Consider the following 25,446-nt stretch of genomic DNA (forward strand, 5'->3'; position numbering starts at 1 on the left):
AGACCTGCCGCGGGCAGCGTCCTCCGGGACACAGGGCTACGGAGGTGCAGCAGCGGGCGGGACTGGGAGGCGGGACCGGGAGGCGGCCCCGGGATAGCCCCGCCCGCCGCGGTCGTGCTCCGCCCCCGGCCGCGCCCCGGCCTTTACCCGCGGGCCGCCGCTCCACTCCTGCAGCCGCTTTTGCCGCTCTCCTCCGCTTCGCCATGTCCGCCGAGCCGGCCCCGCCCGCCGCCCCCCAGCAGGCCCCCGGCCCCGAGTCGCCGGCGTGCGGTGGGGAAGCGGCCGAGCACCGGGCGCTGGTGCTGACTGGCTTCGGCGGCTACGACAAGCTGAAGGTGCAGGCGCGGCGCGGCGGCGGCCCGGGATCCGGAGAGGTCTCGGTGCGCGTCCGCGCTTGCGGCCTCAACTTCGCCGACCTGATGGCGCGGCAGGGCCTGTACGACCGGCTGCCGCCGCCGCCCATCTGCCCCGGCATGGAGTGCGCCGGCACCGTCCAAGCCCTCGGCGATGGCGTTCGCGACCGACAGGTGAGGGACGGCTCGGCTCGGCTCGGCTCGGCTCGGTTCGGCCCGACCGACCCCGCCGCACTGCGGAGGTTTCCGCCCCGCCGCCCAGCAGGTGCGGCCGCACCCGAGCCCCGCCGCCGCCCCGCCATGCTCCCAGCCTCGAGGGTCCCGGTGTCGGCAGCCGCGCCTCGGCTCTCCACCGGCGTAAGGCGGCGGCGCGCTGGTGACCGTTGCCGTCCCTGTGTGGGAAGCGGCCGCCGTGATGCGTCCCGCAGACAAAGCCCCTCGACAAAGGGGTTGCGCGGGCAGGACGGGTCTGGCTCAACCCTTCGGGCCCTGGACGGTCCGTTGCCCCGGCTCACCTCGCCCCGTGGACGGCGAGAGCATCGCCAGAGCCCGGGCTCTCCAGGGCGGCTCCGTGGGGCTCACCGGCTGTGCCTGCGCACAGCGGATGTTGGGCAGAGAGGCACCGCCGGGCTGAGCACGATGGTGAGCGCCCTTTGAATGCCAAGGGCGTGGAAGGAATCGGCTGCAGTTGATACAGAGCTGCCCAGAGCCGTCTGAGGTGCTGAGCTGTGGGCACCAGTGGTTTAGTTGCTGCTGTGTCAGTGGCCGTGAGCCTGTGCCCGCTGAGTTCCTGCAACATGAGGAACAGGAGGAGTTGGTTCTGTGTGTCTTGGACCTTTGGGTCTTGGGACTGTTGAAGTTACAGTGCTGTAAGATGGTTGTTGGGTGTATGACTGGCAAAACAAAGCATCTCAAGAAAAACCCAGTGTGTCAAAGATGATTCCCTTGCCTCCAGGAAAACATCTTGATGTGCTCCTTTAAGTGTCAAACCCACAAACCCAGGAGCTCTTCTGCTTGCTTGCCTTTGCTCTGCCTGTTCTGCACTTCCTGATACAACTGCTTGGTGTTTTGCTGTCTGCTTCCCGTCGCAGAGAGGGAGCAGATGTTTCTTGCCCAATGGGACAAGCAGATTTTGGGGGATGTCTGAGGCTTAGACCTGGGAGGTTTACCTAAGGCTGGACATGTTTTTTCCAGCGATGATCCTGTTAAGCCTTGTCCCAAGCCTCCTTCCTGTTGGCAGAATGATCTTTACAAGAGGCAGCAGAAATGCTTCAGGGTGTTCAGACTCCTGCTCCCATCTTGGACAAAGAGGGCAGGACACAGCCCCCACCCCTCTTACCTCATTGTCATTGATCTGGGTTCCTGCCATGTGTCCAGGTCTGTGGTGAGAGGTGCTGGGGTGTGATTTGCCCAATGAATGGAGCATAGGCTGCAGGCTTCTGCCTAGCCCCCAAGGTGCTGAGTCCCTGCAGACCTCTGCACAGAGAACAGTGCACTTGCACCTGGCTCCAGTGTACAGAGGAAAGGCTGTGATGGCTTCTGTTAACTTGGGCCTTGTTTCAGACCGCCTTGTCCTTTGATCTTAGGTAGGTGATAAGGTAATGGTCCTGGCCAGGTCAGGACTCTGGCAGGAAGTGGTGAATGTGCCAGCCAGTCAGACCTTCCTGATGCCTGAGGGGATGAGCTTCGAGGAAGCAGCTGCTCTTCTTGTCAACTACATCACTGCCTACATGATCCTGTTTGACTTTGGAAACCTGAGACCAAACCAGAGCATCCTCATCCACATGGCTGCAGGTAAATAGTTCTTTGCCAGCCTGAGCTGAGACTCTTGGCCTCCACATGTAGCTTCTGAACGGGTGGCATGGATAAGAAGCAATCAGAATGGGGCTGGACTGGCAAAACATCACCTGCCAAAGGTGCAGGCTTCAGACTGACCCAGGCACTGGTAAATGCTGAACTCATCTCCCAGCAGCTGGGGTCAGCCTGCCCCAGACAAAGGTTTGATTCCATGTGAAATGATTCTGTATCCTCCCAGTCCTGTACCATTAGTACAAGCAGGGACAGTTTACCTGGACGGGTTTCCTGACTGCTGGGGCTATTTGCTTCTAAGTCTTTCTCACTGTTGGCTTTCAGGTGGTGTGGGAACTGCTGCCATCCAGCTGTGCAAGACTGTAGAAAATGTCACCATTTTTGGCACAGCATCTGCTTCCAAGCATGATTCACTCAAGGAGGGTGGAGTCACTCACCCCATCGACTACAGAACCATGGATTATGCAGAGGAGGTCCGGAAAATCTCTCCCAAAGGTAATGTGTGGTGGAGGACTTTACAGCTCTCCATTTCTTTCAAGTGCAAAGCTTCTATTTAATTTCCCTTCACTCTAGGTGTTGACATTGTCTTGGACCCCCTGGGAGGATCTGATACGTCCAAAGCGTTTAACCTGCTGAAGCCGATGGGCAAGCTCATCACTTATGGTAAATGTGGGCATTGTGCCCAGACTCCAGCTCCTGTGTGGTGGCAGGGTGGGTGTAGATCTGCACCAGAATGCTCCATGCTGCTTCACACCTGGATGCACAGCTGTGAGGAAGCATTGCTCTTGCTGAGTGCTGTAGTTCTGTTGCTTTATAAAGGTCTTTATGATGCTTCACCTAGGTGAGGCTCTGATGGGAGTGAGATTTGTGCCTTGTCTCAAGAACTCTGGTGACAGGCTTCAAGGCTCTTCCCTCCCATGAGGGAGGTGAAACAAAGTATGAGCTGGTGCCTGCAGGAGAAACTGGAATGTCCTCACAGAGGAGCACTGCATAGCTGCTTTGTCCAGGCTGACCTAATGCACAGCACTAATAGAGCTTTGCTTTTATTCTAGAGGATGTGTGGGTGATGAGGTTTGAGGCTACTGAATGCTTATCTCTCCATTCCCCAGCCTGAAACACTGTGATTTTGTCCCATAAACAAAGCTGGCCCACAGCCCCTAGTGGGATTCCAGACACTTGCACCACTGTGCTGCTTCCCAGTGTGCTCTTCTTGTCCCAGCCCTTGCAGCCTGTGGCTCCCGTGAAGGAGCCTGGCTGTAGGAGAGCAGGAGCGGTGTCCTGCCAGCCTGGCTGGTTGTGACTCAATCCTTTCTTGCTTCTGCCAGCACTCCAGTCTAGCTGCACATGCTGCCCTGCTCAGAGAGGACTTGTTCTCTGCTTGGGTGATGATAATCCAGATTCTGTCTGCCTTGAGGCTGAGGCAGGTATCTGTTTCCTTTGAAGGTCAACTGGAGACATCCTCTGTCTTCCATCACTGTATGAGCTACTGTTGCCCTGCCTGTTGTCTGAACTGCTACACAGGGGCCACTCTCATGCTGTGCTGATTCCAGCTCATCCGTGGCTTGCTTTCTTTTTAGGGGTAGCAAACCTGCTCACTGGGCAGAAGAAGAACCTCATGGCTATGGCTAAAACCTGGTGGAACCAGTTCAGCATCAATGCCTTGCAGCTCCTCCACCAAAATAAGGCTGTGTGTGGCTACCACCTCGGATATATGGATGAAGAATTTGAGCTTGTTGGAGGAGTTGTAGCCAAGCTGATTAACCTCTACAGTCAAGGCAAAATCAAGCCCAAAATAGACTCTGTATGGCCCTTTGATCAGGTGAGTCTGAGCTAACATCCAGTCTGCCAGCACCCAGCAGCCTCTGTTGTTTTCTGCATGGTGAGTCCTGGCTCAGTGCAAGCTCCTGGTGTGTGGGGCCTGAGCTATTGCAAATGTTTAGCAACCATTTGTTCCCAGCCACGTAGTGTCTTTCTTTCCTTTTAAGGTATTAAAGGGGAGTAAAGTGGCTGGGCTCTTCTGCCTGAGTGCACAGAGCTGGGCAGTGCCAGACAGTATCCCTGTGGAACAGGACAGGTGCTCAGCCGTGCTCCATAGGCAGCAGCAGTCCATGCAGGGGCTGGGTTATGCTTCCAACTGGAGCCTGCCCTCGGTCTGTTCCCTATCACTACACAGAGAGCTGGGAAGGTTGTTGCTGCCCTTCCACCAGTGAGAAAGAGCCCAGGCAGTGAAGGAGAACAAGAATGTTGGAAGGGAGCAGCAGGTTTTTCAGAAGCTCTGCTCAGTGTTGTACTGATGTGTCCAGGCAGTCTGGTTCTTCCCTTGGAAGTCTTTTGCTGGGATATGACCAAAGGACTTGGTAATGATCAGGTGAAGTTAGTATTTGAGAACTAGTCTGATGCAAATGCTTAACGAAAACCTTGTTGATTCCAGACCTGGCTCTCATACTGTTTTACTTCAAAATAATACTAATAAAAATGTGTGTGCAGATTTTCTGTAGTTGTGCAGATGGTAGGAGTGTTGACCTTGGCTGGGATTCTGCAGTGCTTCCCTCTGGAAAGGAAGCCATAGTGACAAGCACTTCAGTCTTCCGTAGCTTGTGTAGCAGAGCATCCTTGTGTATATTACGGTTGGTTCATCTGAAGCTTCTGTGCCCAGCTCCATCCAAAATGCTTCACTGCAGAGGCACACAAATGCTTGGTGCTTGCTTGGACTGGCAAGAAAGCTGCCTCCTGGGTGGCTTTCAGACTAGTCTAGGTGGACCCAGGGGCACAGGAGAGGCATGGCTGTCCTGCATGTTGGGTGTGGGTCTTACGAGATTCCTGTTTCTTGCAGGTGGCAGATGCCATGAGGCAGATGCAAGAGAAGAAAAATGTTGGAAAGGTCATCCTGGTTCCTGAAGCACCCAAGGAAGAATCAAAAAAAGAACAGAACTAGGAGGAGATGTGTGCAGATTGAATTCATGGTTTAACTTCCTGACCTCTTTGGGTCCTGGAAATGGACAGATCAGTAGCTTCTGTCTTCATCAGCACAAGAACATTGTGGCTAAAGTTCAGATGAGGTTTTCATACTCTCATTGTGAATGACCCTTTGCCAGAGATGCTTTCTGCCTAAGTTCTTTTGATTTTGTACCTTTTTCTTGTCACTTGTTTCTTTACTGAGTTTCCAAACTAACCTGACTTTATTCTGGGAGCTGAAGTCTCGAAGCTGGTGACTGCTGGCTGCATGGCTGGTGGCTGCAAAGTCAGGGTGTAACGTGCTGTAGCAACTGCCAAATATCTCCCCAGAAACTGAGCCCTGCTGAAGCATTTGTGCTGTCACCTTTGAGAAGCCTGTTCAGCAGACTGGGCCAAGTTTAGGATGTTTTCTCAGCAGCCAGAGGAGAAGCACAGCTGGCCTTGTCTAGCTCTGGCACAGGCTATGCTTGTGTTTAACCACACTCTTTCCCCTCTGCTTTTGTAGGCTCTGACAGCAGCCAGATAGTGACAGGTTGTGCTGTCTTTGCCTTGTAAATAATCACCTGGCATTCTGAGCCTGGCACGTTGCACTTCATTTGCAGTCACTTCTCTGCAGTTGCCAAATAACCTGCTGGGCTGGGTCTGAATACAGAAGAAAAGTTTCAGTTAGGTAGCTTGATCTTGTCCGTTTTCTGATTCCAAACTGTAGGGAGATCTAAACTGTGTCTGATTTTTAGAGACCATAAGGACTTAGCTGTGTCTCAGATAACTGAAACGACTGATGTTGGCTCTGTGCTTTGTTAATGTTGGGCTCCAAGCTGGTATTGTTAAGGCTAAACTTCACCCTCATGTTTGTATTTCCAAGGGCTGTGGTGCTGACTGGGAACTCAGCAAGATGGGAACAAAATAAGCCCCTGCTAATGCTTGCTTTGTGCTGTGCCCTGTGTGCTGGGGAGGTGTTGCAGTTCAGGAGGTAATTTGCAGGAGCCAGCTCTGTAAGCCTGCCCAGGAGCCTGGGCTGGCCTGTTCTGTGGCACACAGTTCCATAAAGCCTATTGCCGAGTTACTGCTGTAGAATGGAAACTGCCCAGCTCTGTCAGGCCTCTTGGCCTGGGCATCTTGAACAATTTAAATCATGCTTTCCATTCCCTTGTAGCTAGCTCCTTAGATACTCACTCAAGCCAGCTCTTGCCCTGTGGCTTAGTGCTGTAGTAGGGTTTGACTCTTCTTGTCCTGAAACTGCAAATCTTGGGCTCTCTTCCAGCACTGAGCATTCAGGAGCTGCCTGGGGTGCTCCTCCCAGACCAGAACTCAGTTTCTCTTCCTCTTTCTGTTCTTCCATGCATCTGGAAATGTGGCAGTGCAGAGACCAAAGACTAATTCTGTGAGCACTTAATGGTTCCCCCACTTTCTGCTGGACCCTTTTTTCCGCCCTGAGTGACTGTGGTGCTGTTTGTGCTTGCTTTGAGGCTTCCTCACATATTGTAGGTACAGCAAGCCAAAGGCTTCATTTTGGACTGAAAAGGTAAACCTGAGGGTACCAAGAAGCACTGCCCATCCTGGAAGGGCTCAGGAGCAGAATCTTGCTACAAGGAGTCCTGCTGAATCAAACCCTGCCACTGGAGAGCAGCCAGGCCTTGCCCAGGGCTGGGGGTTCCTATGCAGGACAGCATGGCTTCTTCCTCAGCCAGCTCCGTGTCCAACAGGGCTCCTCTCTGTGCAGCTTGTAGCCAGGCACTTGGGCTCAGCCCCTAGTTCTTCAGAGGTGCATAGGTGCAGCCTCTTGGGGGCTTGCCCTGGCTAACTGGTGTCAGAGCAACCCCATTCCCTTTGAGCTCGGAGGAGGGCTGGAGCCCTTTTACAGATCCTTGTCAGCCCATCTCTTCCACTTGATAGTGAACTTCATGAACATGGTCTGATGAAACTCACAAGCACAACTTTCAAACTTTCTGAATTCAAACTCTTGCTGCTTCCCCATTCAACCTGCCCCGTCTTGCTAATTTAGATTAAATCCAGGTGTCTGCTGCTGCTTTACCAGGTATGACAACAGGACTGTCTAAATTGCTGAAAGGAGAAGTCTGGACCTGTTCCTCCAAGAAACTGGACTTCAGCTTGATGAAAGAGCAGCGTGCTCAAATGGCACATGGCCCTGCACATCTCCAGTCTCTGCAGACTTATAAGGGGGCAAGCTGCCCAGCTGTGCCTCAGGCTGGCATCCTCCTCTCGCTTTGTTCCATGCCTGGGGTATGCAGTGCAGTCAAGCTCTTGTGCTCTGCCTCCTGATGCCATGGGGAGGAGAAGGGCAGGAGTTTTGCAGCTTCCCAGGGGACACCTCTGATGTGCTGTCTTGTGGTACACTGCAAAACCATTCTCTCAGTGCCTCCTTCTACATGCCTGTATGGACTAGGAAGTCACTGGAGTCTTTTCCATTCTGGCCTTTCAAGGTGTTGCCAAAAACCTGTTAGGACTCTTGTTCACTCTGTCATGAGCAGCAGCTCTGTACTCTGACTTACTATGGAGACGTCCCCTTTCCACGTCCTGCAGCCTGTTCAGGGCCCTGCTGGAGGCCCTGTGCTCCCCAGTCCAGAGTAGCTGTTGTAGAGCCCTTGTCTCCCCCAGGGCAGCTGTTTGGCTCCAGCCAGTCCTCCAGTGAGGCTTTATCTGCTGTTCCAGCCTTGGCTCTCTGGAAACAATCACAGCTCCTGACTCTTGGGCAGCTGCTTGTGTATCTTGTACCTACAATTCCTGAAGCCCTTATCAAGGCAGGAGCATTTCCCTTCTGTTAGAGTTTAGCACCGACTGTTTTATGTCCCTTGGTAGCAACAATGTCTGGGTTGGTGGGGGTTTTTTGTTTTGTTTTGGTGGTTTTTGTTTGTTTTTTTGGTGTGGTTTTTTTTTTTTTAAGGACAAACATTTTAAGGGCCAGTAAGTATAGAACCTATGTAAAACAACTTAAAGTGTCTTAATAAAGTTAACCAGCAGGTTTGTATACTAAGGACCAAAGCAAAACAAAAACCATGGGATAAAAACCATTCCACTCAATGTTGCTCTCGCTGTTTAGAGCAAAGTTGTGTTGGTGAGATGGGAGATTCCTGTGCTTGAACTGCATGTGCCATTCCTGCTATCAGAAGTGCAATTCAATGTTTATTGTACTGATTGTCTGATGCAAAGGTTGTGCCATGAGGAGTCCGAGTGGAAGGCGTGAGTGAGGAGTCCATGAGCAGAGCAGAGGGGTCCCTGGCCCTGCCCTGTGTGAGTGCTGCTCCTGTGTTACTGGCACTGCCGGGCAGGGGGAAAATGCAGCTCCTTTGCTGTCACCAGACAGCTTTTGTCATATCTGGATGGTGTTTCTCTCAATTGTGTTGCACGCTGACTGCAGGAAGGGAAGGGCTCAGGAGCAGCCTTGGCTTGTGTGGAGGAGCCTTGACCCTGTTGAGTGCTTTGAGATAACGGAGTTCAGCTATGGGAGGGAGTTCAGCTGTGGGAGGGAATCAGCTGCTTCCCTGCAGACACCAGGGAGAAGAGCCATTTTGGGCTGCAGGCTTTAATGGGTGTAGGATTCTGGCCTGGGAACAGCTGCTGTCAGGGGAGTAAAACCACTCCTGATGCTTAGTGGAGTCCTAGCGTGCAAAGCCCCGGTGATGGCGAAGCGTGACTGGCAAGCAGTACATGAGCATGATCTGGAAGTGTGTCAGACCCTGAGTCTCTTACAACACATGGTCTGTGCTGTCTGTGTTGGTTTCAGATGTGTGGTGCTCATCCTACAACCCATGGAAAGTCTTTGTTTAAAAGCGTTCTGCTTTGTGCATGTAACCAGTTGGACAGAAGCAAGTGTGCCAGTGCTGCGTAACCTGTTGTCCTACCTTACCACATGCCTTATGTGTTCCAAATGTTCATTAAAAGTGTAATAAAACCCTCAGTGGGATGCTGCTTGATTGCTGGAATGATCCCACTGCCCCCAGCTCAGCCTCTGGGGCACTTCCATTGCTTCTTGAGGCATTCTCCTGATAAATTTGAACCCTCCCAGGGTGAGAGGATTCCTCTGCCTTCAGGACAGCTGTGGATGGTTGCATTGGGTGTTGCAGTGATTTCCCACCCTGTTCTCAAGGGGAGCTTGTTGTTTGCAAAGCCCTGAGCTGGCCTCCCCACTTTATGGTGTGTCTGGGTGTCTTTGTAGCCAGATGAGATTGAAAGGGGTGGGTGAGATGCTGGTAAGACAAGGCATGAACAACTACTGCTAAAAATGTGGGAATAAATCTTGTTTATTTGTGTTTCTCCAATTAAAGCCTGTCCCTGCCTGTACATTGCCATTGGGAGGCAACAGGAAGCTGTTAAACGCTCTCCCCAGGGCTGCCTCAGGCCCCAGAGCAGGTGCTGGGGAGAGACTGCAGCTCAGGGCTGCCTGCTCCGGGACTGAGGTGTCTGAGTGAGCTGCTCCAATTAATCACAGCTCAGCTCTGCCACAGCCTGGGGGGGTGGCTGAGCTGGAAGGTGTCTATAGTGGTAGGAGTGGGAAGAGACTTCCAGAAGTGGTGGTCTACACAGACTGCTGCCCAGCCCTGGGTTATGCTGCTGAAAGCTCAGCCTGCAGCTGGTTTTGAAACAAGCTACATTACTGGCTGCTGAGGATGTGCATCCAAGAGGAGCTGGAGCTTCAGGGGAACTGATCCATGCTGAGGGAAGGGATGGATGCAGTAATGTGCCCTTTTCTGGCTGACTGTGGGCACAGGAGCAACTTGGACAAACATCTGCTTTCTCCTGTGCTGTCTCTGCTAAGCTGCAGTGGTTTTCAACTGGAAAGGAAGGTGAAGTGAAGGCAGGAGCTGTGGCTACTCAGGCAATACCCAGGTTCTTCAGCACCATGCAAACCTCATGAAGATATTGTCTGTCTGGATAGCCATTCCTGTGGGCAGAGAGGGAAGTGGTGTGAATGCTGCTGATGGTGCGAAAACCAGAGGAGGGAAAAGCACTTTGATTCTGCCCCATCCCTTCAGAAGGAGTGAAGGTGGAATTCCTGCTCCCTGGGACCTGCTGCTGCCCTCAGGCACAGCTTGCACCCAAAGCTGGCTGCAGAGCACAGCCATGGGAAAAGTCAGGAAAGCTGTAAGTGAAGAGGACCCAGAATTCATGTCTGTGGGGCACTTACAGGTGTGGGATGGGCAAGAGCTTTAACTCCAGCTGGAGGGTGCCAGGGCTGGGTTGCCACACCACAGCTGCCCTGCAAGCTGAAGCAAAGGAAGGCACCAACTCAGCCATTGTGGCAGCATAGAAAAGTCACCCATGCCAAGAGTTCCTGAGATGGAGTCTGTGGTTCTCTGTTCCCATTGCTACAAAAAGCAAGCCTTGGAAGCTTGAGAAGAGCTGGGCCATACCTGGCTTTGCCTCCATCCCAGGAAGTCTTGTGTGGGATGAGGCCCCATGTCACTTTTTCCTCTCCCTTGCAGGACTTGATCTGGAATGTCAGCCCACGCTCAAATGCCTTCCTCAGCAGCACTGCTATCTTCCGCCCATCCCTGTTGTCAGGCAGGAAAGCACAGAAGTCCCCTCCTTTGTAAGGCTGTCCTGGGTGGGGGTCACCAACCTTTGAACAGGATGAAAGGATTTTAAACGACAGCTTGAGCGCTGCACCTCAGTGCTGGCTTCTGAGATTTCTGTCGAAGTACACAGAGGGCTGTGCCCACCCCTGGGCTGCCAGTCTCTGAACTAAAACCAGAGGTCACATGCCCAACAAAAGCAGCAAGCTGCTCCCAGACCTCATGTGGAGCTTCTTGCCTTACACAGGCCCACAGCTCTGCTGCTTCATATGCATGGAATGGAGGTGCAGCTGTCCTGACTCCTCCACAGTGACAGACCCCACTGCATGTCCCACAGTGAATACCTACCCCTTGCACACCATCAGGGATGCTGTAAGCAACCTGGAGCGTTGGGTCTGAATAGCAGCCAGGCAGACTCTGAGGCAGGGAAGAGATCTTGAATGTGCCAGAGATCTTGTGGCTTGTGGCAACCAAGGAGGAGCTGCAGCAGGCTGGCTGTGTGCTGTCTGCTGCAAAGCATGTCCTGCACAAGGCATTCCCACAGGGGGACTGGCAGGTCACACTTGAGCCCTGGCAAGCATCACATCGGCCCAGAGGGGCCTTGCTGCTCTGCTGGTCAAGCCTGGGGCCTCCTGCCTGCTGTGGCATGAGGGTAGGCTCCTCCTGGCCATTGCTCCTGCCTGCAGGGAGCAAGGTCTTCTCCAGGCCCCTGGGCCCTGCAGCAGGTGGCAGTTGGAGTGCAGCCTGGGGTGGCTCAGCAGCCACATCCCTGCACAGGCAGGTGGGCAGGGAGCAAGGAGCAGCCTCTGCTGCAGGAACTGGCGAGCGCTGCTGTCCCAGTGCCTCACTGGGGCCTACTCTGCTCCCGTCTCTTGCAAACTGAAATCTGTTTGGTAGAACCTGCTTTTGCCGTGCAGCATCAGGCTGCCCCACAGCCAGTTTTCTCATTGGCTGTTCCTGGGACTCCCTCAGAGCAGCAGGACTTGGTTTGTCTACCACATTAGAGCTCAGAAGGTTGCCTCCTCCTTGCCCAGATCCAGAATCAACATGGTCATTGGCATCATGCTGCCCTAGTGCCTGCTGAATCCTCCAAGGACTGGGTGATGTCTTTTCCTCAGCCTGTAGCAGCTGGGCAGCCCTGAACACATCTGCATGGTCAGCTTTATCACTCATGTTCAGGTGCTGCAGAGCCTCCAGCAGCATGTTCTGGCTACTGCTTGGCAGGATGACACCTGAGCGCCCTGTGCTCTTCAGCCCTGGAGACAATGATAAAGACTTAAGGGCACAGAGTCTCCTGGAATTAAACACACGGAAAGCCTCAGTTACTCCTGGCATCATCGCCTTGGGGCAGGCAAGATGCAGCCTGTACTTGTCCCTGCTGAGTGCAACCTGGAGGGAGTTTGCTTGCAAGAGGCTGCACAGCTCGCTCAGGGCACTGTCATCTGGACCATCTACGGTGAGCTCCGAGTAGCTCATGCTCTGACACACAAGGTCAGGACAGTTCTGCACAAGAGCTTCCAACTTCCACTTAGCCTGGAACAGCTTGATGCTGTCTGCTGCCTGCAGAGTCAGTCGGGTGCTGTCTCCAATATGGTGCTCGGAGATCTGCACACCCCCAGCCCTGCACAGCTGATCGATGGCAGCGCAGCAAACATCTTTCAGGTAAGACCACTGCAGAGAGTCCAGGCTCATGTCCTCACTCACCCCACTGCCTCCACTGCCTGCTGTGCCAGTGTCCTGGGGCTTGTTGCTCTCCTTTGACGTTGGCAGGGAGAAGCTGTTGGAACGCCGCAGCAGAGGCCTGGATTCAAAGTGCTTAGAGTCCACAGCAGAAGAGGCATTGGTTGTGCCAGTGAGGGACTGCTGCTTGATGAGGACTGGGCCTCTGGAGTCCCCAGGGTGCTGCAAAGTGCTGCTTTCTTTGCCCTCAAAGGGAGACAGCACCTTGTGTTTTGTAAGCCTGGCACTTCCTTTCATGTATTCCCATTCTTTGGGGTCTTTCTGCTGAGATTCTGCTACTGATCCCAAACCCACATCTGTTGTGGAGACCTCAGGCTGACACTGCTGGTTCAGCACTGTTGGGGCACTTGGACCTACAGCATCTGTCTCTGATAAGCGTTGTCCAGAAAGCTGTGCCTGTCCCACCAGCGGAGAGCCCTGATCCCCACTGCCCTGAGACCTGTCAGCTTTCAGAGTGCTGAAGTTGGCAGTTAGCTTGAGCTCAGCTTTTGGCTCTGGCCTGCCTAGGCCAGAGGTGTCTGCAGGTGCTTTGGGCTTGCGCTGTGTAGCCTCTGTGTTGCGGGAGGCTGCAGGGTGTGAGGGCAGGGAGCTGCTGAGCATGCCAAGAGTGTGTGTGACACCTCTTCTGGTGCTGAAATTCTGAAGGTGCTGCTTGGCCTGGGACACATTCACAAGGTTTCCAATAAGATAAAGCTGCTTCTCATCCTCGTGGCAGAGCAACTGGGGATACAGTTCCTGCAGCTCTTGCATCAGAGCCCCGAGTGCCTGGCATTCCATACCTAGTTCTCTCTTGGTGATCTTCTCCTTGCACAAGCTCAGCTCCAGCTGCTGGTAAAGCTGCTGCAGGGCTAGGCAGGCATGCTGCAAGGCTTCAGTGTTCCCAGACACACCTGCAGGTGGCTGGAGGTACAGTACGGCAATGCCATCGCTGCCCACAGCCACCACATCCACACAATGCTGGCGCAGCACACCTTGGTACTGGGCAGCACAGAATCTCTGCATGTACAAGTAAATGTCTGAGTCCATGGCTAGGGAAAAGTCCCCCAAATGCTCCACAGCTTCCCCACCCACTGAGCCCTGAGCTGGTGGGACTTTAGCTGCCATGTCAGACACCTGCTGCCAACTGGGCAGGCTTGCTGTCTCTCGCACTGACTGAGTGGAGTCAGGCACTCGCTGGGGATGGTGCACGCTGGTCTCTTTGGCAACAGGGCTGGAACCTGGCAGAAGGATCTCTCTGACAGCTTGGCTCTTCAGGTTCAGGCTGCCTAGCAGGTGTCTGCTGAAGGCCTGCAGCTCAGTGAATGGTCCCTTGACCATGCAGTTTGTGTTCCTGGAGTCAAAGTCCAACTTCAGGTTGCTGCAGCCTTTAAGTAAGGTCCTCAGGAGGGTTTTGCCAGTGGGAAGCTTGCCATAGTCAACTACCACACAAGCATATATCAAGATCTGTAAGTAGACAGCAAGGGAGTGAGAGCAAGGACCAAAAATAACGCCCCTCCAAAGCACAAGGGGGAGGCAAATGCACCTGACACTTGTCACAGCCCCTTCATTACTACCACAGAAAAGTCAACATGATCCACCACCTCCCTCAGCATCTTGCTTTCAAAGGAGATGCTTACAAAGGAGATGGGAGCATAATCCAGGCAGGACTGAAGGACTCAGGCAGCCCAAGCAACCCTTGGACATTGTACAGAGTCAAAAGCTTTCTGCAAACAAGGATGGAGCTTCACTTCTACAGAGAGCTCTGCAAACAGCCCAAACCCAAGAAACCCACTCTTTTCTGCATCTGAAATGCAATTGTGCCCTTGGTCTCCCAGAGCTTCATATGGTAGCACAGACCTTCAAGCATTTTGTCACTGTGCCCTTGTTTTCAGGCAGGAAAACACAAGACACAGCTACTGCCCCACTCTTGAAACAGGAGAGGGAGGCACAAATTCTCCAGTGCCTCATAGATACCACCATGTCTGTTTCCTAAGCTCTCCTGAGGAGAGGAAAAATACAGTGTGCATGTCCAGCTGATGACACGGTGCCCAGCTAATGACACAGCAGAGTCATTAACAGGGTCCCCTGTGTGTCACCAGATGTGCTGCAGAACAACGCCCCTTCGCCTCCGGGTCCTCCTCGTCTGGACGAGCACGAACGCCCCGCAGCCTGCCTGGCTGTCCCTGGGCTATCAGCACAGAGAGACGCATTCCTCATTTGAATATGAACAACCGCGGGCCTGCTTTAAGTCTAATTAACGCTAAAGGAGACAGTCAGAGCTGCCGGGGCCGTCGGGGGTGGCTGCCCTTCGTACCTCGTCTGGGCTGAGCTCCGCGCCGTGTGCCGTCACCTCCAGCGGGTACCGCCGGCCCCCGACCGACAGCACGTGCTCAGCCTGCAGGATCCGCTGGGCCACTACGAGACAAAGGCACCGGCCTCAGCCCCGTCAGCCGGGCCCGCCCCGACCGCGGCACTGGGGCGGGAGGGCCGGGGACTCGGGAGCGGCCGTTACCTTCCGGCACCTCGAAGGTGATGAGAGCGCAGGCCCCGGGCAGCACCTGCACGTCGGCGATCTCGCCGCCGCCGTTGCGGGAACGCAGGAAGTGGATGGTCAGCTTGTCGGCCACCCTGTCGGGGGGCAGCTCGGCGGGGAGGCCCCGCACCCGCACCGTGCGGCCCGCCATGCCCTAGAGTCCGCGGTCGGCCGGGGCCCGGGAGCCCCGGCGGCAGCGCCTCCCGCCCCTAGTTTCCGCTCGCCGTGCCGGGCGCTCCCTCATCCAGGCTGCCTCCTGGCCCAGCCCGGCCCGTTACCTGCCCCCAGCTCCGGCCCCGCCACCACCGCTCCGAGGAAATGAAAGCGAAACCGGGGCTGCCCCGCCTCGGCGGGCACCGCCCCCGGCCCACCCCGAGCTCCGCTCAGTGCCGCCGAACGGCTCGGCTCGGCTCGGTGCAGGTGCCCACATAGCCCTGTCCAGGAGCCCGGCCCGGGGCCCGGCGTTCCTGGTCCCCGTGCCCGCTAAGGACCCAGCCTTGCCCGCGGTTCTTGCACACAGGACCCGTTTCCGGCGCGTTCCAGCACGACAGACGAAGCCTTCCCTGCAGATGCTTTAATTCTGTTGTGCCAGGGGCCACACCGAGCGCTGCTGTCCCAGGCTGGCCAGGGCTAGCCTGCGTCCTCCGTGAAAACAGCCACCCCCACTTGTCCTGCCGGGACGTAGTCGAGGGTGTCCACCTCTCCCCCACCAAGGCTGCCCTTCTGGAAGTGGATCTCCAGGGCGTCCCTCATGGACTCCTCATCCAGCACATCTGGGATCCCCGTGAGCAGGACAGTCCGGGGGCAGCGGGAGGACTGGAGCTGGACAGAGCCAGGAGTGAGCCACAGTGGGCCCCAAGGAAGGGATCCCCTCGGGATGCTGCTGCTACATGGCAGTGCAGGAGTGGGGGCTTCAGGAGCTGCCACCCGTGGGCTAGCAGGTCCTGCTTGGCAGCAGGGTTTGTGCCCTTACCTGCAGGTTAGTGATATCTCCGCTCATGCAAGGTGATATTTTGACCTCATATTTTCCCTTCCCAAGAAGTACCTGGATGTGTCCTCTCTCAATTAGCTGCTCTGCCACTGATGATGGAAAGGAAAGCCCTGAGCCACCCGGAGCTTATGTCCTTGGCACAGGCACCAAGGCTGGCACTGCCCAGCCCCAGCCTGTCTGCACCAGCATCTCAGGGCAGCCTGGACTCACTCTGCCTTCCCCATTCCCCACAGGCACCGCTCCATCTGCTCTCAGGAGACAACTGGTGCTCCCCCAGAGCTGGCTGGGCTGACCCCCTTGGTGGCAGCTTGACACCCCACACACCTCCGTCCTCTGCAAAGGTCACCATGACCCGGCCAGAATCGTCCAGGAACTCTATGCTCTCCACCTCACCACCCCCATTCTTTGTCTTGCTGAAGAAGAGCTCCAGCTTGTCCAGCAGTGCCTCCTCGGGGATGCCCAGGCTGGGCAGGCCAGACACGAGTACACTCCTGCTGCTCAGAGTCAGCCCCATCTGTGGGTGGCACAGGCCAGTCAGTGCCAGGGCAGGGCTGGCCCTGGCACTCGGGGAAGCTGTGGCACTAATACGCTGAGCCAAGGTGGTACCAGTGACCAGTGACCTGGCAGATGCCAGGCTAGTAGCGGTGGGGTGGAGCACAGCAGAGCTGGCACATGCTCAGGTCAGTCTGCAGCTCTGCGGTGCAGGGACCTACCTCCAGGGCAGAGGGCATCAGTAAATCCACGGGCATTGCCCGCACTCGCACCCTGCACCAATCCAGCTCCTCCCCGCAGCTCAGCTCCACCACATGTTCCTTCATCTCTAGGATCCTTTGGGCCACTACAAGCAGGGAGAGCCCCCACAGGGGATCAGCCACCTGCTGTGAGTGCACAAAGGACAGGACACAGTGTAGCCAGCACTTTGAGGAGGGGGCACAACCCCACACAGCACTGGCAGAAGGGACAGAGCTCTGACCTGGGAACGAAACACAAGGCCAGCCCCCAAACCAGTCACCCAGGACACCTGGCTGTGGCTCTCACCCTCTGCCTTCTCAAACGTGACAAGGGCTGAGCCACCCAGCAGAGGGTAGTGGATCTTTGGGATCAGCACCAGCTTGTTTGTGTCTTCCTTGCTTGTCACAAGTTCCTTAAACACCATGCTCCTCTCTGGCAAGGCTGGCAGCATCTAGGTTGGAGCACACAGAGCACCTGGAGGAGCCTGGAGCCTGCTCAGGGCCTGTCCCTGACAACCCACAGACTAGACACAAGCTCATGGCTCAAACAGCTGGAGACTCTCAGTAGACTCTCATGGGGTATGGCTGTGCCTGGGGTCCCAAAGCTGTAACTGGAGCTTCTGGCCCTGGCAGGAGCCACTCAGGAGCAAAAGCTATGCCAGCCATCACACAGTGCCCAGCTGAAGTCACCTACAGGCTCTCCAGCCAGGGTCCTGCCCCTTGCCAGCAGACCCAAGTGCCCAGACACACGCTGTTACCCTTGCTGGATCCTCCCAGAGGAGCCTCTTCTTCACTGCTTCCACCTTCTTTTTCAGCACCTGCTTCTCATGCTTCAGTCTGCACCCCTCCTGCTCCGAAAGGAAAATGGCCACCTGGAAAGAAAGAGAGGAAGAAAGAGGGGGCAGCACAGAACCTCCAGAGCACAAGTGGCCACAGCACAACAGCACCGTTCCTGGACATCCAACTACTCTGCTCTTGTCTGCTAGCAGCCCAGCCCTCCCTCCACCCCCCAGCACTGGCTTAATTCGTGGCACAGGCCTGATGTGGTGTCCTGTGAAACCTCTGCTGGGTCCAGGCTGAAGTGATCTGAGAGAGGTGAGCCAAGCACGCAGCGCCCCCCCTGACACTGCCACCCTTCCAGCTCAAGACAAGTCCTCTACCAACAACATCACAGGTTACCTCTTCACCTATGTTTAAAGGTATTTCTTCCTTAGAGTTTTTACAAAGAAGTTCTCCTTCTTCCCTCAGCTTTTGTGTATTTTGCTCTACAGCTTCCTTGGCCATCTGTAGCTTCTCGTGGTCTTGCTCCAGAGCAGCACAAAGTTCCTGTGAGAGGTATCATCAGCCAGTGAGACCGGCAGTGTGGCACCCCACTTGCACACACTGCTTTGGGTAGGACCCCACACGGGGTGCAGCCCCCAGACCCTAATATGGGCTCTCTTAACCCTGGATACTCCCTGTCAGGAGAAATCAAGAACCTCGAGCCCACAGCCGAGGCCGGCCAGAGGATGTCCCTCAGGCTGCAGCTGTCGGAGGCCGCAGGACTCACCCTGCAGCGCTGGATCTCCTGCCGGACGTGCTCGGGGGTCGCTTCCGGACTTTCGTTCTCTGGGCTTTCCTCCTTCGGGCTCACGGGCCGAGACAGCTGGATGAAGGAATCCTGGGCTCAGAAGTGTCCTCAGCCATGCTGCGCCGAGCCCCGCGCCGCCCCCTCGGCCCTCAGTCCCCGGACCCCACTCTCTCACCCCCGACGAGTCCATCCTCGTGGCGCTGGCGGGAGAACGGTGGCAGCCCAGACGGCCCCGCCGGAGCCCCGGCCTCGCAACGGCAACGGGGAAACCTTACCCGACCGGACCGAGCACCCCACCCGCCTGCCTGGGCCCCCGCTCCCCGTGAGACCCCGCCGCCGGTGAGACTTCGCCGCCGGTGAGACGCCCGTCACCCCCTGCCTTTCGCTTTCGCTTCCCGGCACGGCTCCACCCAGCGGCAGCAGCCCGCGGCTGTGCTGACTCCCAAGCCCTTCTCTCCATTCCCCCTTCCTCACCGACGTCCCGGTGAAACCCACTTCCCCAAAGCCCCCGCCGGTAATCACCCTCTCGCCTCCGCAACCGTCTCTAATTCAACCCCCCCCAGCCCCTCCTCGCCCCACGGCAGCAGGATGACCAGCACTGCCACGGTAAGGTACATAATCCAAACCTGAACCAGCACGGCCAAGGAACCGCACCAATCACCCTGATGAGGGACATGGGCAACCGAAACCGGAACCGCTCGTCCTCCATCCCCCACCCCTCTTCTCTCACTGGAATTGCTGCAGATTTAGCAAAGCCAGCGCAGGAACGACACCACTGGCCCTCCAAGCAGGAGGTGCTCCAGGACAGTGCCACTGCAGGCTACGCAAAGCTCTGCAGCCACTCTGAAGCCCACTGGACTGTGATGGCTTCCCCAGCTCTTACAGACACGTGGAGCAGGAGCCTCCCTCCCAGCAATGCTTGGGTTTGTACAACACCACAAAATGGGTTTCAATAAACATTTATTGACACAGCCTCATTGCAGATTTAGAATCGCAGCTTCTGGAAGAACCACTTATTCTTGCCTGTCTTGTACCTAGAAGAGGAGGAACAGGGCAGTTAGGAGTGCTCTGTGCCAGCACCGGACCTGCAGACAAGCTGCCTGTGTAGTCCCATGAGCAAGAGGTAGCACCCAGCTCCCCGCACTGTGCCAGCCTGGGCTGCTACTAGACCCACTTTAAGCATCTCATCTCTCAAGGGAAGCAGATGTCAGCTTCCTACTGTCCTCATGAAGCACCCTCACACTACAGTGGTTTCCACTCCAAGAGGTAAGAGCTCAACATGTAGCTCAGCATGTAGCACATGAGTTGGGGAGAGGCATCAGATTGCCCCAGAGAACGTTTTAACACAGCCAGCACTTCATGCTGCCTGCCAGACACCCATATCCTGTCAAAGCTCACAACACTTAACAGGACTCCTAACTGGACATTCTTAAGTGTCCCACCAAGCCCAGTGACAGACAGTGGATAAACTGGCAGCAGGTCATCCAGAGATAGTCACCTGGCCCCCGGGGAGGTCCCACTGGAGCTGGAACGAGGCTGCAGCATCACCACCAAACATCAGCTCAAGTCTACAGCTGTTGGTGAACCACTTCCCCATCCCAATCCAGCAGCTCCCAGCACAAATGGCTGTGTGAACACATCCAGGCTGTGAGATGAAACATGCTCAACTGGAAACGTGTTCAAGGAAACTGGGGTATAAGTGGCCCACCTGGCATCACCTCAGCTGTGGCACACCCAGGGACAGGAGCCGACACCATGGAAGAGACCAGAACTTCCAACTCACCTCTCCTCAAATTTCACCTTGGCTTCACGCCTTGCTTTGCGTTTCAGAGCGGGATCCCTGAACACATCCTTATTGACCACCGTTTTGTCCAGGGGAATATCAACAGAATACCTGGGCAAGAGAGTAACATGGTTTGCTGGAGCCACGGTGCCTGGACAGGGGTGCCAGTGCAGCAGGCAGCCTGAAGCAGCCAAATGCACCAATTAGTGCCACCCGTTGGTACCGCAACATCAAGAACGTGATTGTGGCTAGACCAAACCTGCCGTGTTTCTGTTCACCCCTGTTCCCCCAAAGCCTCACACTCTCCAAGCCCCTATTTTGCAGACTGTTCGTCCAGCCCCACCACTAAGCCTCGGTGACCCCAGCACTCGCGAAAGCACATGGAAACTGCGATCGCTGCAAGAAGAGGGGACGCCTCGGGCGCCACCAGCAGCAGGAGCCGCCACACTGCGGACACGCACCGGGTGGGCATCAGATGATTGTAGTTGTAAACCTTCACAAAGGACTTGATCTTCGATCTCTTGGCGATCTTCTTCTTGCCCATCGCAGCCGTCACCTTCCGCGGGTAGCGGTCGATGCCGGCCACCAAAGCGTGGCTGTACGGCCGGTCTGAGGTACCATCGTCGATGTTCTGAAACACACCGACCGCCGCCGGCGATGGCACCGCGGAGCGCCTGCCACCGCCGCGGGGAAACCCCAGCGGGAGCCCGCCCAAGAACGGGCGGCAGCAACGCTCCGGGTTCTGCCCCGCCGGCTTCGCTCACCTTTACGATGACAGCCTTGCGCCCCGAGTAGCGGCCGGCCAGCACCAGCACCACCTTCCCCGGCTTCATGAACTTCCCCATCTCTGCAGAGACAGCGCGCGGCGGTCAATGGCCGGGCCTGCAGGAGCCCCCGCCCCCCCGTCCCCGCAGCCGGCCCCGGCCCCAGCCTGATCCCGGCGGATGCCACAGATGGCCCCGGATCCCGCGACCGGGCCCGCACTCACCAAGACTGCGCGGCGATGGGCCCAGACCGGAAAAGGAAGCAGCAACTCCGCGTCTCCCCGTGCTGTCCACCTCACTTCCGCTGCGTCCCCAAGCATCCGGTGGCGCATGCGCGGGACGACGCCTCCGCCACCGAGCTGCGCCGGCGCCGGGCGAGCGTACCCTCACTGCCCTTCCCCGCCCCAGCGACCTTGAGGGGGGCTTTAATCCCGATTGTGGTGAGCCGGCGCAGCCGCTGCGCAAGGCCCCTAACGAGCGGCTATCAGACACGGCAGCCAGACGCGTTCTCCACACACGCACTTGCTAAAGCGGTTTAATAATCCCCGGTCCAGCACCGGACGCGGGCGCGCTCACCACTGCACAGAAGCTTCAAACAAAGAGCTCGGGGGCTGCTGGCCAAAGTCGGCCCCCATCCGACTGCTCCCCTGGATCACCGAGCCACCAGCACTGGAGCAGAGCAGTCCCTGCACCTGTGGGTCAGCCGATTTCATACCGGGGAGGGCAAGTCCCCTGCCACCAGGAGACCTCCTGATGAGTATCTCGCAGCAGCATGGTTCAGAGCACAGACTAAGAAACAGCAGAGGGGGGGCAGCCAAACAGTCGAGCTGTGGGTTCCACAGGACCTCCCCCTGCCTGCAGTCTTCGCGGCCACGCCCCTGCTGCACTCAGGACTGCCAGCCCCATGCGCTGAGCATTTGCTGGTTGCTTGCCAACCATGCAGTTCTGAGGAGCAGAACTGCACAACAGGGGCAGGGTGAGGTGCTGCACAGCACCCAACCTCCAGCAGCTTTGCAGTGGCAGTCCTGTAAAACAGACATCAAGACAGTGGTGTCTTTCCATCATCAAGACACCACTGGATTTCCCTAATTGCAATTACCAACTTCAAAGAGCCAAATTTGGTCTTAAAAAAGCCAGGCTACTGGAGCCTAGCAGCTGCCTACTTGTGGAAAATGGGTGATCTACAATACAAATACATCAAAAAGCATCTTTGATGTTTTTCAGCTGCCGGACAGCCAGGTCAACCGGGAGGTTGAATTTCAAGTTGCTCAGGCGGCTGAGAACATTGAGGGCACTCTCAAAGCCTGTGTTTGCCATGTAGCTCCAGGGCTGGTAGTGGGACTGCACCAAAGCTCCAGATTTGCAGATCAGGTTGACCCAGGAGACCAGGCGCTGCTCGTTCAGTGCCATGCACACCAGAGCCTTCAGCTCGGAGTCTGCGCTGCGCTTGAAGGGGTCATGCTCTGTCAGCACCGTGTGGATGGCTGTCAGCAGGCTCTGCTTGGGGGTGGTGGCTGCTCCTCCCGTCACAGGCAGGGCGAAGGCCTGGGAGAGCTTGCGGGCCGGGGACTCCACGAAGGCTTGGCCGTTCTTGGCATTGTAGTACTTCACAAAGAGCTCCCAGGGGTGCATGGCCTGTGGCGCCGAGGTGAATGCAGGAATCAAGCAGGCAATGGGTGCCAGTACCAGGCTCATTCCTTGGGAAGGGGCATACAGCCCGTGAGCCATTAGGTCTCGCAAAGCTATGGCTAACTCCTTCCGCACAGCTAGGGTCAGCTCATCTCTGCCTCCTAAGGGAACATCCTGCAGATCAGTGGGACTGATAATGTGGTCTTCCTGCTGGTGTTCTGTAGCTAGCTGCCTCACCCTCTCTACTGACAACTCCAGTTTCTTAATTAGGGGGGAGTAGTCCTTGCTGGCTTGGTCCTTCTGCCAGAGGGTGCGAGGAATCTGACCAGCAGCACAACCAAACTGACTGACAGCAAATATCTGCAGCACAGCCAACATGCGATGCATGAGGTGCAGGCCTGCTTCTCGCATCTTTCTGGCATCTTCTGGGTTCACTGATCAGGTTAGAGAAGAGAATAAATGCTTTCATTAGGAGTCAGTAGCTGTAGTCTTTCATACACACAAGGAAGTGCAAAAGTCTGCTCTTCCTCAGGATGTTTTGTCACCAAGATTGACGCTGCATTTTATAGTTTCAAAGCACTGAAGCCAAACAGAAAAGCAAACATTTGCATGGCCTGTTATCCACTATCTCACAGAGAATATGTCTCACATCTCACTCCATCACCTCCCTCGGCAACTTGGTGGAACACAGGAACAGGTTGCTCAGGGAGGTGGTAGAGGCCCCAACCCTAGAGAAATTCAGTCAGGCTTGATGGGGCTCTGAGCAATCCAATCTAGTTAGGGATGTCCCTGCTTACTGCAGGGGGGTTGGACTAGATGACCTTCAAAGGTCCCTTCCAAACCCAGTGCCTTCTATGGTTCTAAATCCTACAACAGCTTTCTATGTCCAATGACCAGAGATGTCTCAGACCACAAAGGCAAAGGGATATTTCCTCTAGGGTGCCACTCTAGCTCAAACACAACTCTGTGATAAGCAGACCAGCCTCAGATTATGCATCCAGCTCACAGAGCTAAAAGTTGAGTGTTAACTACAGTGCAGCCAAACCATGTACCAGGCAAGGCTGCTAAGTCTGACTGCAGTTTGCACCAAGTATCAGAAGCTTCTTCTACTCTCAGTCTCCTCTGAGGACCAATCCCACCCTCGGCATCACGCACTCAGGTTCTGTGACTACTCTAAAGATCCCACAGAGGAAAGATGACAAAACCGGACACAGAAACCAGCTGCCAGGAAACAGCAAAGCAGCCTGCTGTGACTAGATGTGGGATTGGGCTTGCTTATTGAGCATGTGGCTGCAGGAGCCACGCTGGAAGCTGCAAGCTGAGCAGTGCCCACCTCTGTTTCCAGAAGGCTGAGTGCTTGGTTTAGAGGAGCCACCACCATCTTTTCTGCCTGCACATTCACAGTGTCCATCTTCTGCCCTCCCAGAGCTTCCAACTTCATCTAGAACAAGAATTTCACACCGTTATTTGACAGCTGTGAATTTAAGCTGCATATCCCAAGTACTGAGGTCAATATCCCTTAGATCTCTTTGCATCTTTTCCATTCCCCCACCATCAATTCAGAGACCTGTTCTCCCTCAGGACCCAGAACCTCTTCCTGCATTCTCTGACATCTGTGACCTCTGTCCTCATGACAAAGAATTACAAAACAACTCAATCTGCTCATTCAAAACCCCAGCACTGACCCTGAATGAAGCTGATGAACATTTCAAGGTCCCTTATCTGTGTCTTCAGCTGTTCCACCAGCTGCTCCTTTACCCTGGCTGGGTTAACAATCTGTGCTATGGCAGCATCCACACGCTGTCGCAGTTCCTCTGGAGACAGTGTTGCAATATCTTCGCTCAAGTCCATGTCCAGCTTCTTTATCAACTCATTTATAATCATCTGTAAAACACAAGTTAGTAATATGATCTCACAGTGTGGTGCTGCTGCCCATGAGCTTCAAAATACTCCTTTATCCACAGGCCGCCTCTGCTGCACATAGAACCACTGCAGCAGACACAGGACAGGTTTACACAGTCAAATTACTGATACTCCATTACAGCTGCTGGCAAGAAACAGGGACTGAACAACTCCTACAGTCCATAAGAGGCTCATAACACTACAAGGTACAGGCAGAAGGGCTTTGTGAGCCTTACCCGTTGTCTTTCCATAACCACAGACTGTGGTAGAGAATCATAGCTGCCCTCTTGGTAAGCAAACGTCTCCAGGTCATCCAGCTGTGTTTTGAGCTGCAGGATCAGCTCCCTCTGCTTCTCCTTCTGGACCTCACTTTGGTCCTGCTTCTCTTGCTCACCCTGTAAAGAGTTACCAGTAAATAAGTTGAACATTTACCGTCATAGCCAATCCTCGGAGAACAGGACTGGTATGAGGAGAGTTTCTCTCAGCCTGAGACGAAGCCGTGCCTGAACGCCACGGTGAGGCACAGCCACACCTCCGGAGCTCCCGCGCCCCAGCCAGGACGAAGGAAGCAGCACTGCGAGCTACCGAATGACGCAGGGGACAGGGCTCCTCTGAGTCACCGCCGCGTCTCGGGCGGAGCAGGAAAGGCTCACGCGGTGCAAGGCTTTAACGCGTGTTAAAGTCGAGTCCTTCCCGGGCCGAACTTGGCGCGAACCCTCCGTCCCAGCGATAAAACGGACGCCCGCCGCTCCTAACGGGCTTTCGCATGTACCAGTCCCGCGGCGGACTGCGCTATGCCATGCGAAAGCAGACGGTACTCCCCTCACCCATCAGAGTCGCGTCCCGCCGGCACTCACCGGGGCGGGCCCGGGACAGCCGCGGAAGGCGAACTCCTCCAGCTCCCTCAGCAGCCGCTGCTGTTCGCCGGGCCCAGCGCGCGCCACCTGCCGCAGCCGGAACTGAACCTGCGCGAAGTGCGAGGCCAGGGCCAGCAGCGCCCCCTGCAGGCGGCACCGCTCTGCCCGCAGCCGCGGCACCGACTGAAGCGACCCGCCCACCGCCGCCTCCTCCTCGGTCTCCTCCTCCACCACCGCCGCCGCCGACACGGCGCCCACCGGCGCCCAGCGCTCCCCCGGGCCCAGAGGGCCACCCTCCACCTCCATGACCTTCCCT

At 55.9% G+C, this 25,446-nt stretch overlaps 4 protein-coding genes across 6 annotated transcripts; 1 reads left to right on the forward strand and 3 right to left on the reverse strand.

The window, feature by feature from the left end:
• The first annotated feature begins 203 nt into the window (after positions 1 to 203).
• On the forward strand, positions 204 to 5,566 carry VAT1 (vesicle amine transport 1). Its single transcript, XM_054396812.1, has 6 exons — positions 204 to 527; positions 1,940 to 2,147; positions 2,487 to 2,657; positions 2,736 to 2,825; positions 3,740 to 3,981; positions 4,996 to 5,566. Exons 1-6 carry the CDS (start codon positions 204 to 206, stop codon positions 5,095 to 5,097), a joined length of 1,137 nt encoding a protein of 378 aa, XP_054252787.1. The 3' UTR covers positions 5,098 to 5,566.
• A 9,921-nt stretch (positions 5,567 to 15,487) lies between these two features.
• Positions 15,488 to 18,390, reverse strand: IFI35 (interferon induced protein 35). Its single transcript, XM_054396863.1, has 9 exons — positions 18,371 to 18,390; positions 18,175 to 18,270; positions 17,805 to 17,951; positions 17,384 to 17,497; positions 16,933 to 17,077; positions 16,608 to 16,732; positions 16,219 to 16,408; positions 15,877 to 15,983; positions 15,488 to 15,725 (listed from the first exon to the last, which is right to left on the reverse strand). The coding sequence occupies exons 1-9, from the start codon at positions 18,383 to 18,385 to the stop codon at positions 15,534 to 15,536; spliced, it is 1,131 nt and encodes a 376-aa protein (XP_054252838.1). The 5' UTR covers positions 18,386 to 18,390; the 3' UTR covers positions 15,488 to 15,533.
• A 754-nt stretch (positions 18,391 to 19,144) lies between these two features.
• On the reverse strand, positions 19,145 to 20,999 carry RPL27 (ribosomal protein L27). Of its 3 annotated transcripts, none has more exons than XR_008489444.1 (6): positions 20,967 to 20,999; positions 20,743 to 20,825; positions 20,440 to 20,609; positions 19,979 to 20,089; positions 19,694 to 19,821; positions 19,192 to 19,229 (listed from the first exon to the last, which is right to left on the reverse strand). XR_008489444.1 is itself a non-coding variant. In XM_054396811.1 (5 exons), exons 2-5 carry the CDS (start codon positions 20,821 to 20,823, stop codon positions 19,181 to 19,183), a joined length of 411 nt encoding a protein of 136 aa, XP_054252786.1. In that variant the 5' UTR covers positions 20,824 to 20,825; positions 20,967 to 20,999; the 3' UTR covers positions 19,145 to 19,180. The 3 variants fall into 3 exon arrangements, 1 of the variants encoding a protein (XP_054252786.1); XR_008489443.1 differs by having other exon boundaries at positions 19,694 to 19,840; XM_054396811.1 differs by lacking the exon at positions 19,694 to 19,821 and having other exon boundaries at positions 19,145 to 19,229.
• A 269-nt stretch (positions 21,000 to 21,268) lies between these two features.
• On the reverse strand, positions 21,269 to 25,436 carry RUNDC1 (RUN domain containing 1). Its single transcript, XM_054396840.1, has 5 exons — positions 25,131 to 25,436; positions 24,510 to 24,668; positions 24,057 to 24,255; positions 23,705 to 23,812; positions 21,269 to 22,805 (listed from the first exon to the last, which is right to left on the reverse strand). Exons 1-5 carry the CDS (start codon positions 25,434 to 25,436, stop codon positions 21,940 to 21,942), a joined length of 1,638 nt encoding a protein of 545 aa, XP_054252815.1. The 3' UTR covers positions 21,269 to 21,939.
• Positions 25,437 to 25,446: the final 10 nt, after the last annotated feature.

The sequence above is a fragment of the Indicator indicator genome, chromosome 39, assembly GCF_027791375.1.
Source record: "Indicator indicator isolate 239-I01 chromosome 39, UM_Iind_1.1, whole genome shotgun sequence".
In the NCBI taxonomy this organism is placed as follows: domain Eukaryota; kingdom Metazoa; phylum Chordata; class Aves; order Piciformes; family Indicatoridae; genus Indicator; species Indicator indicator.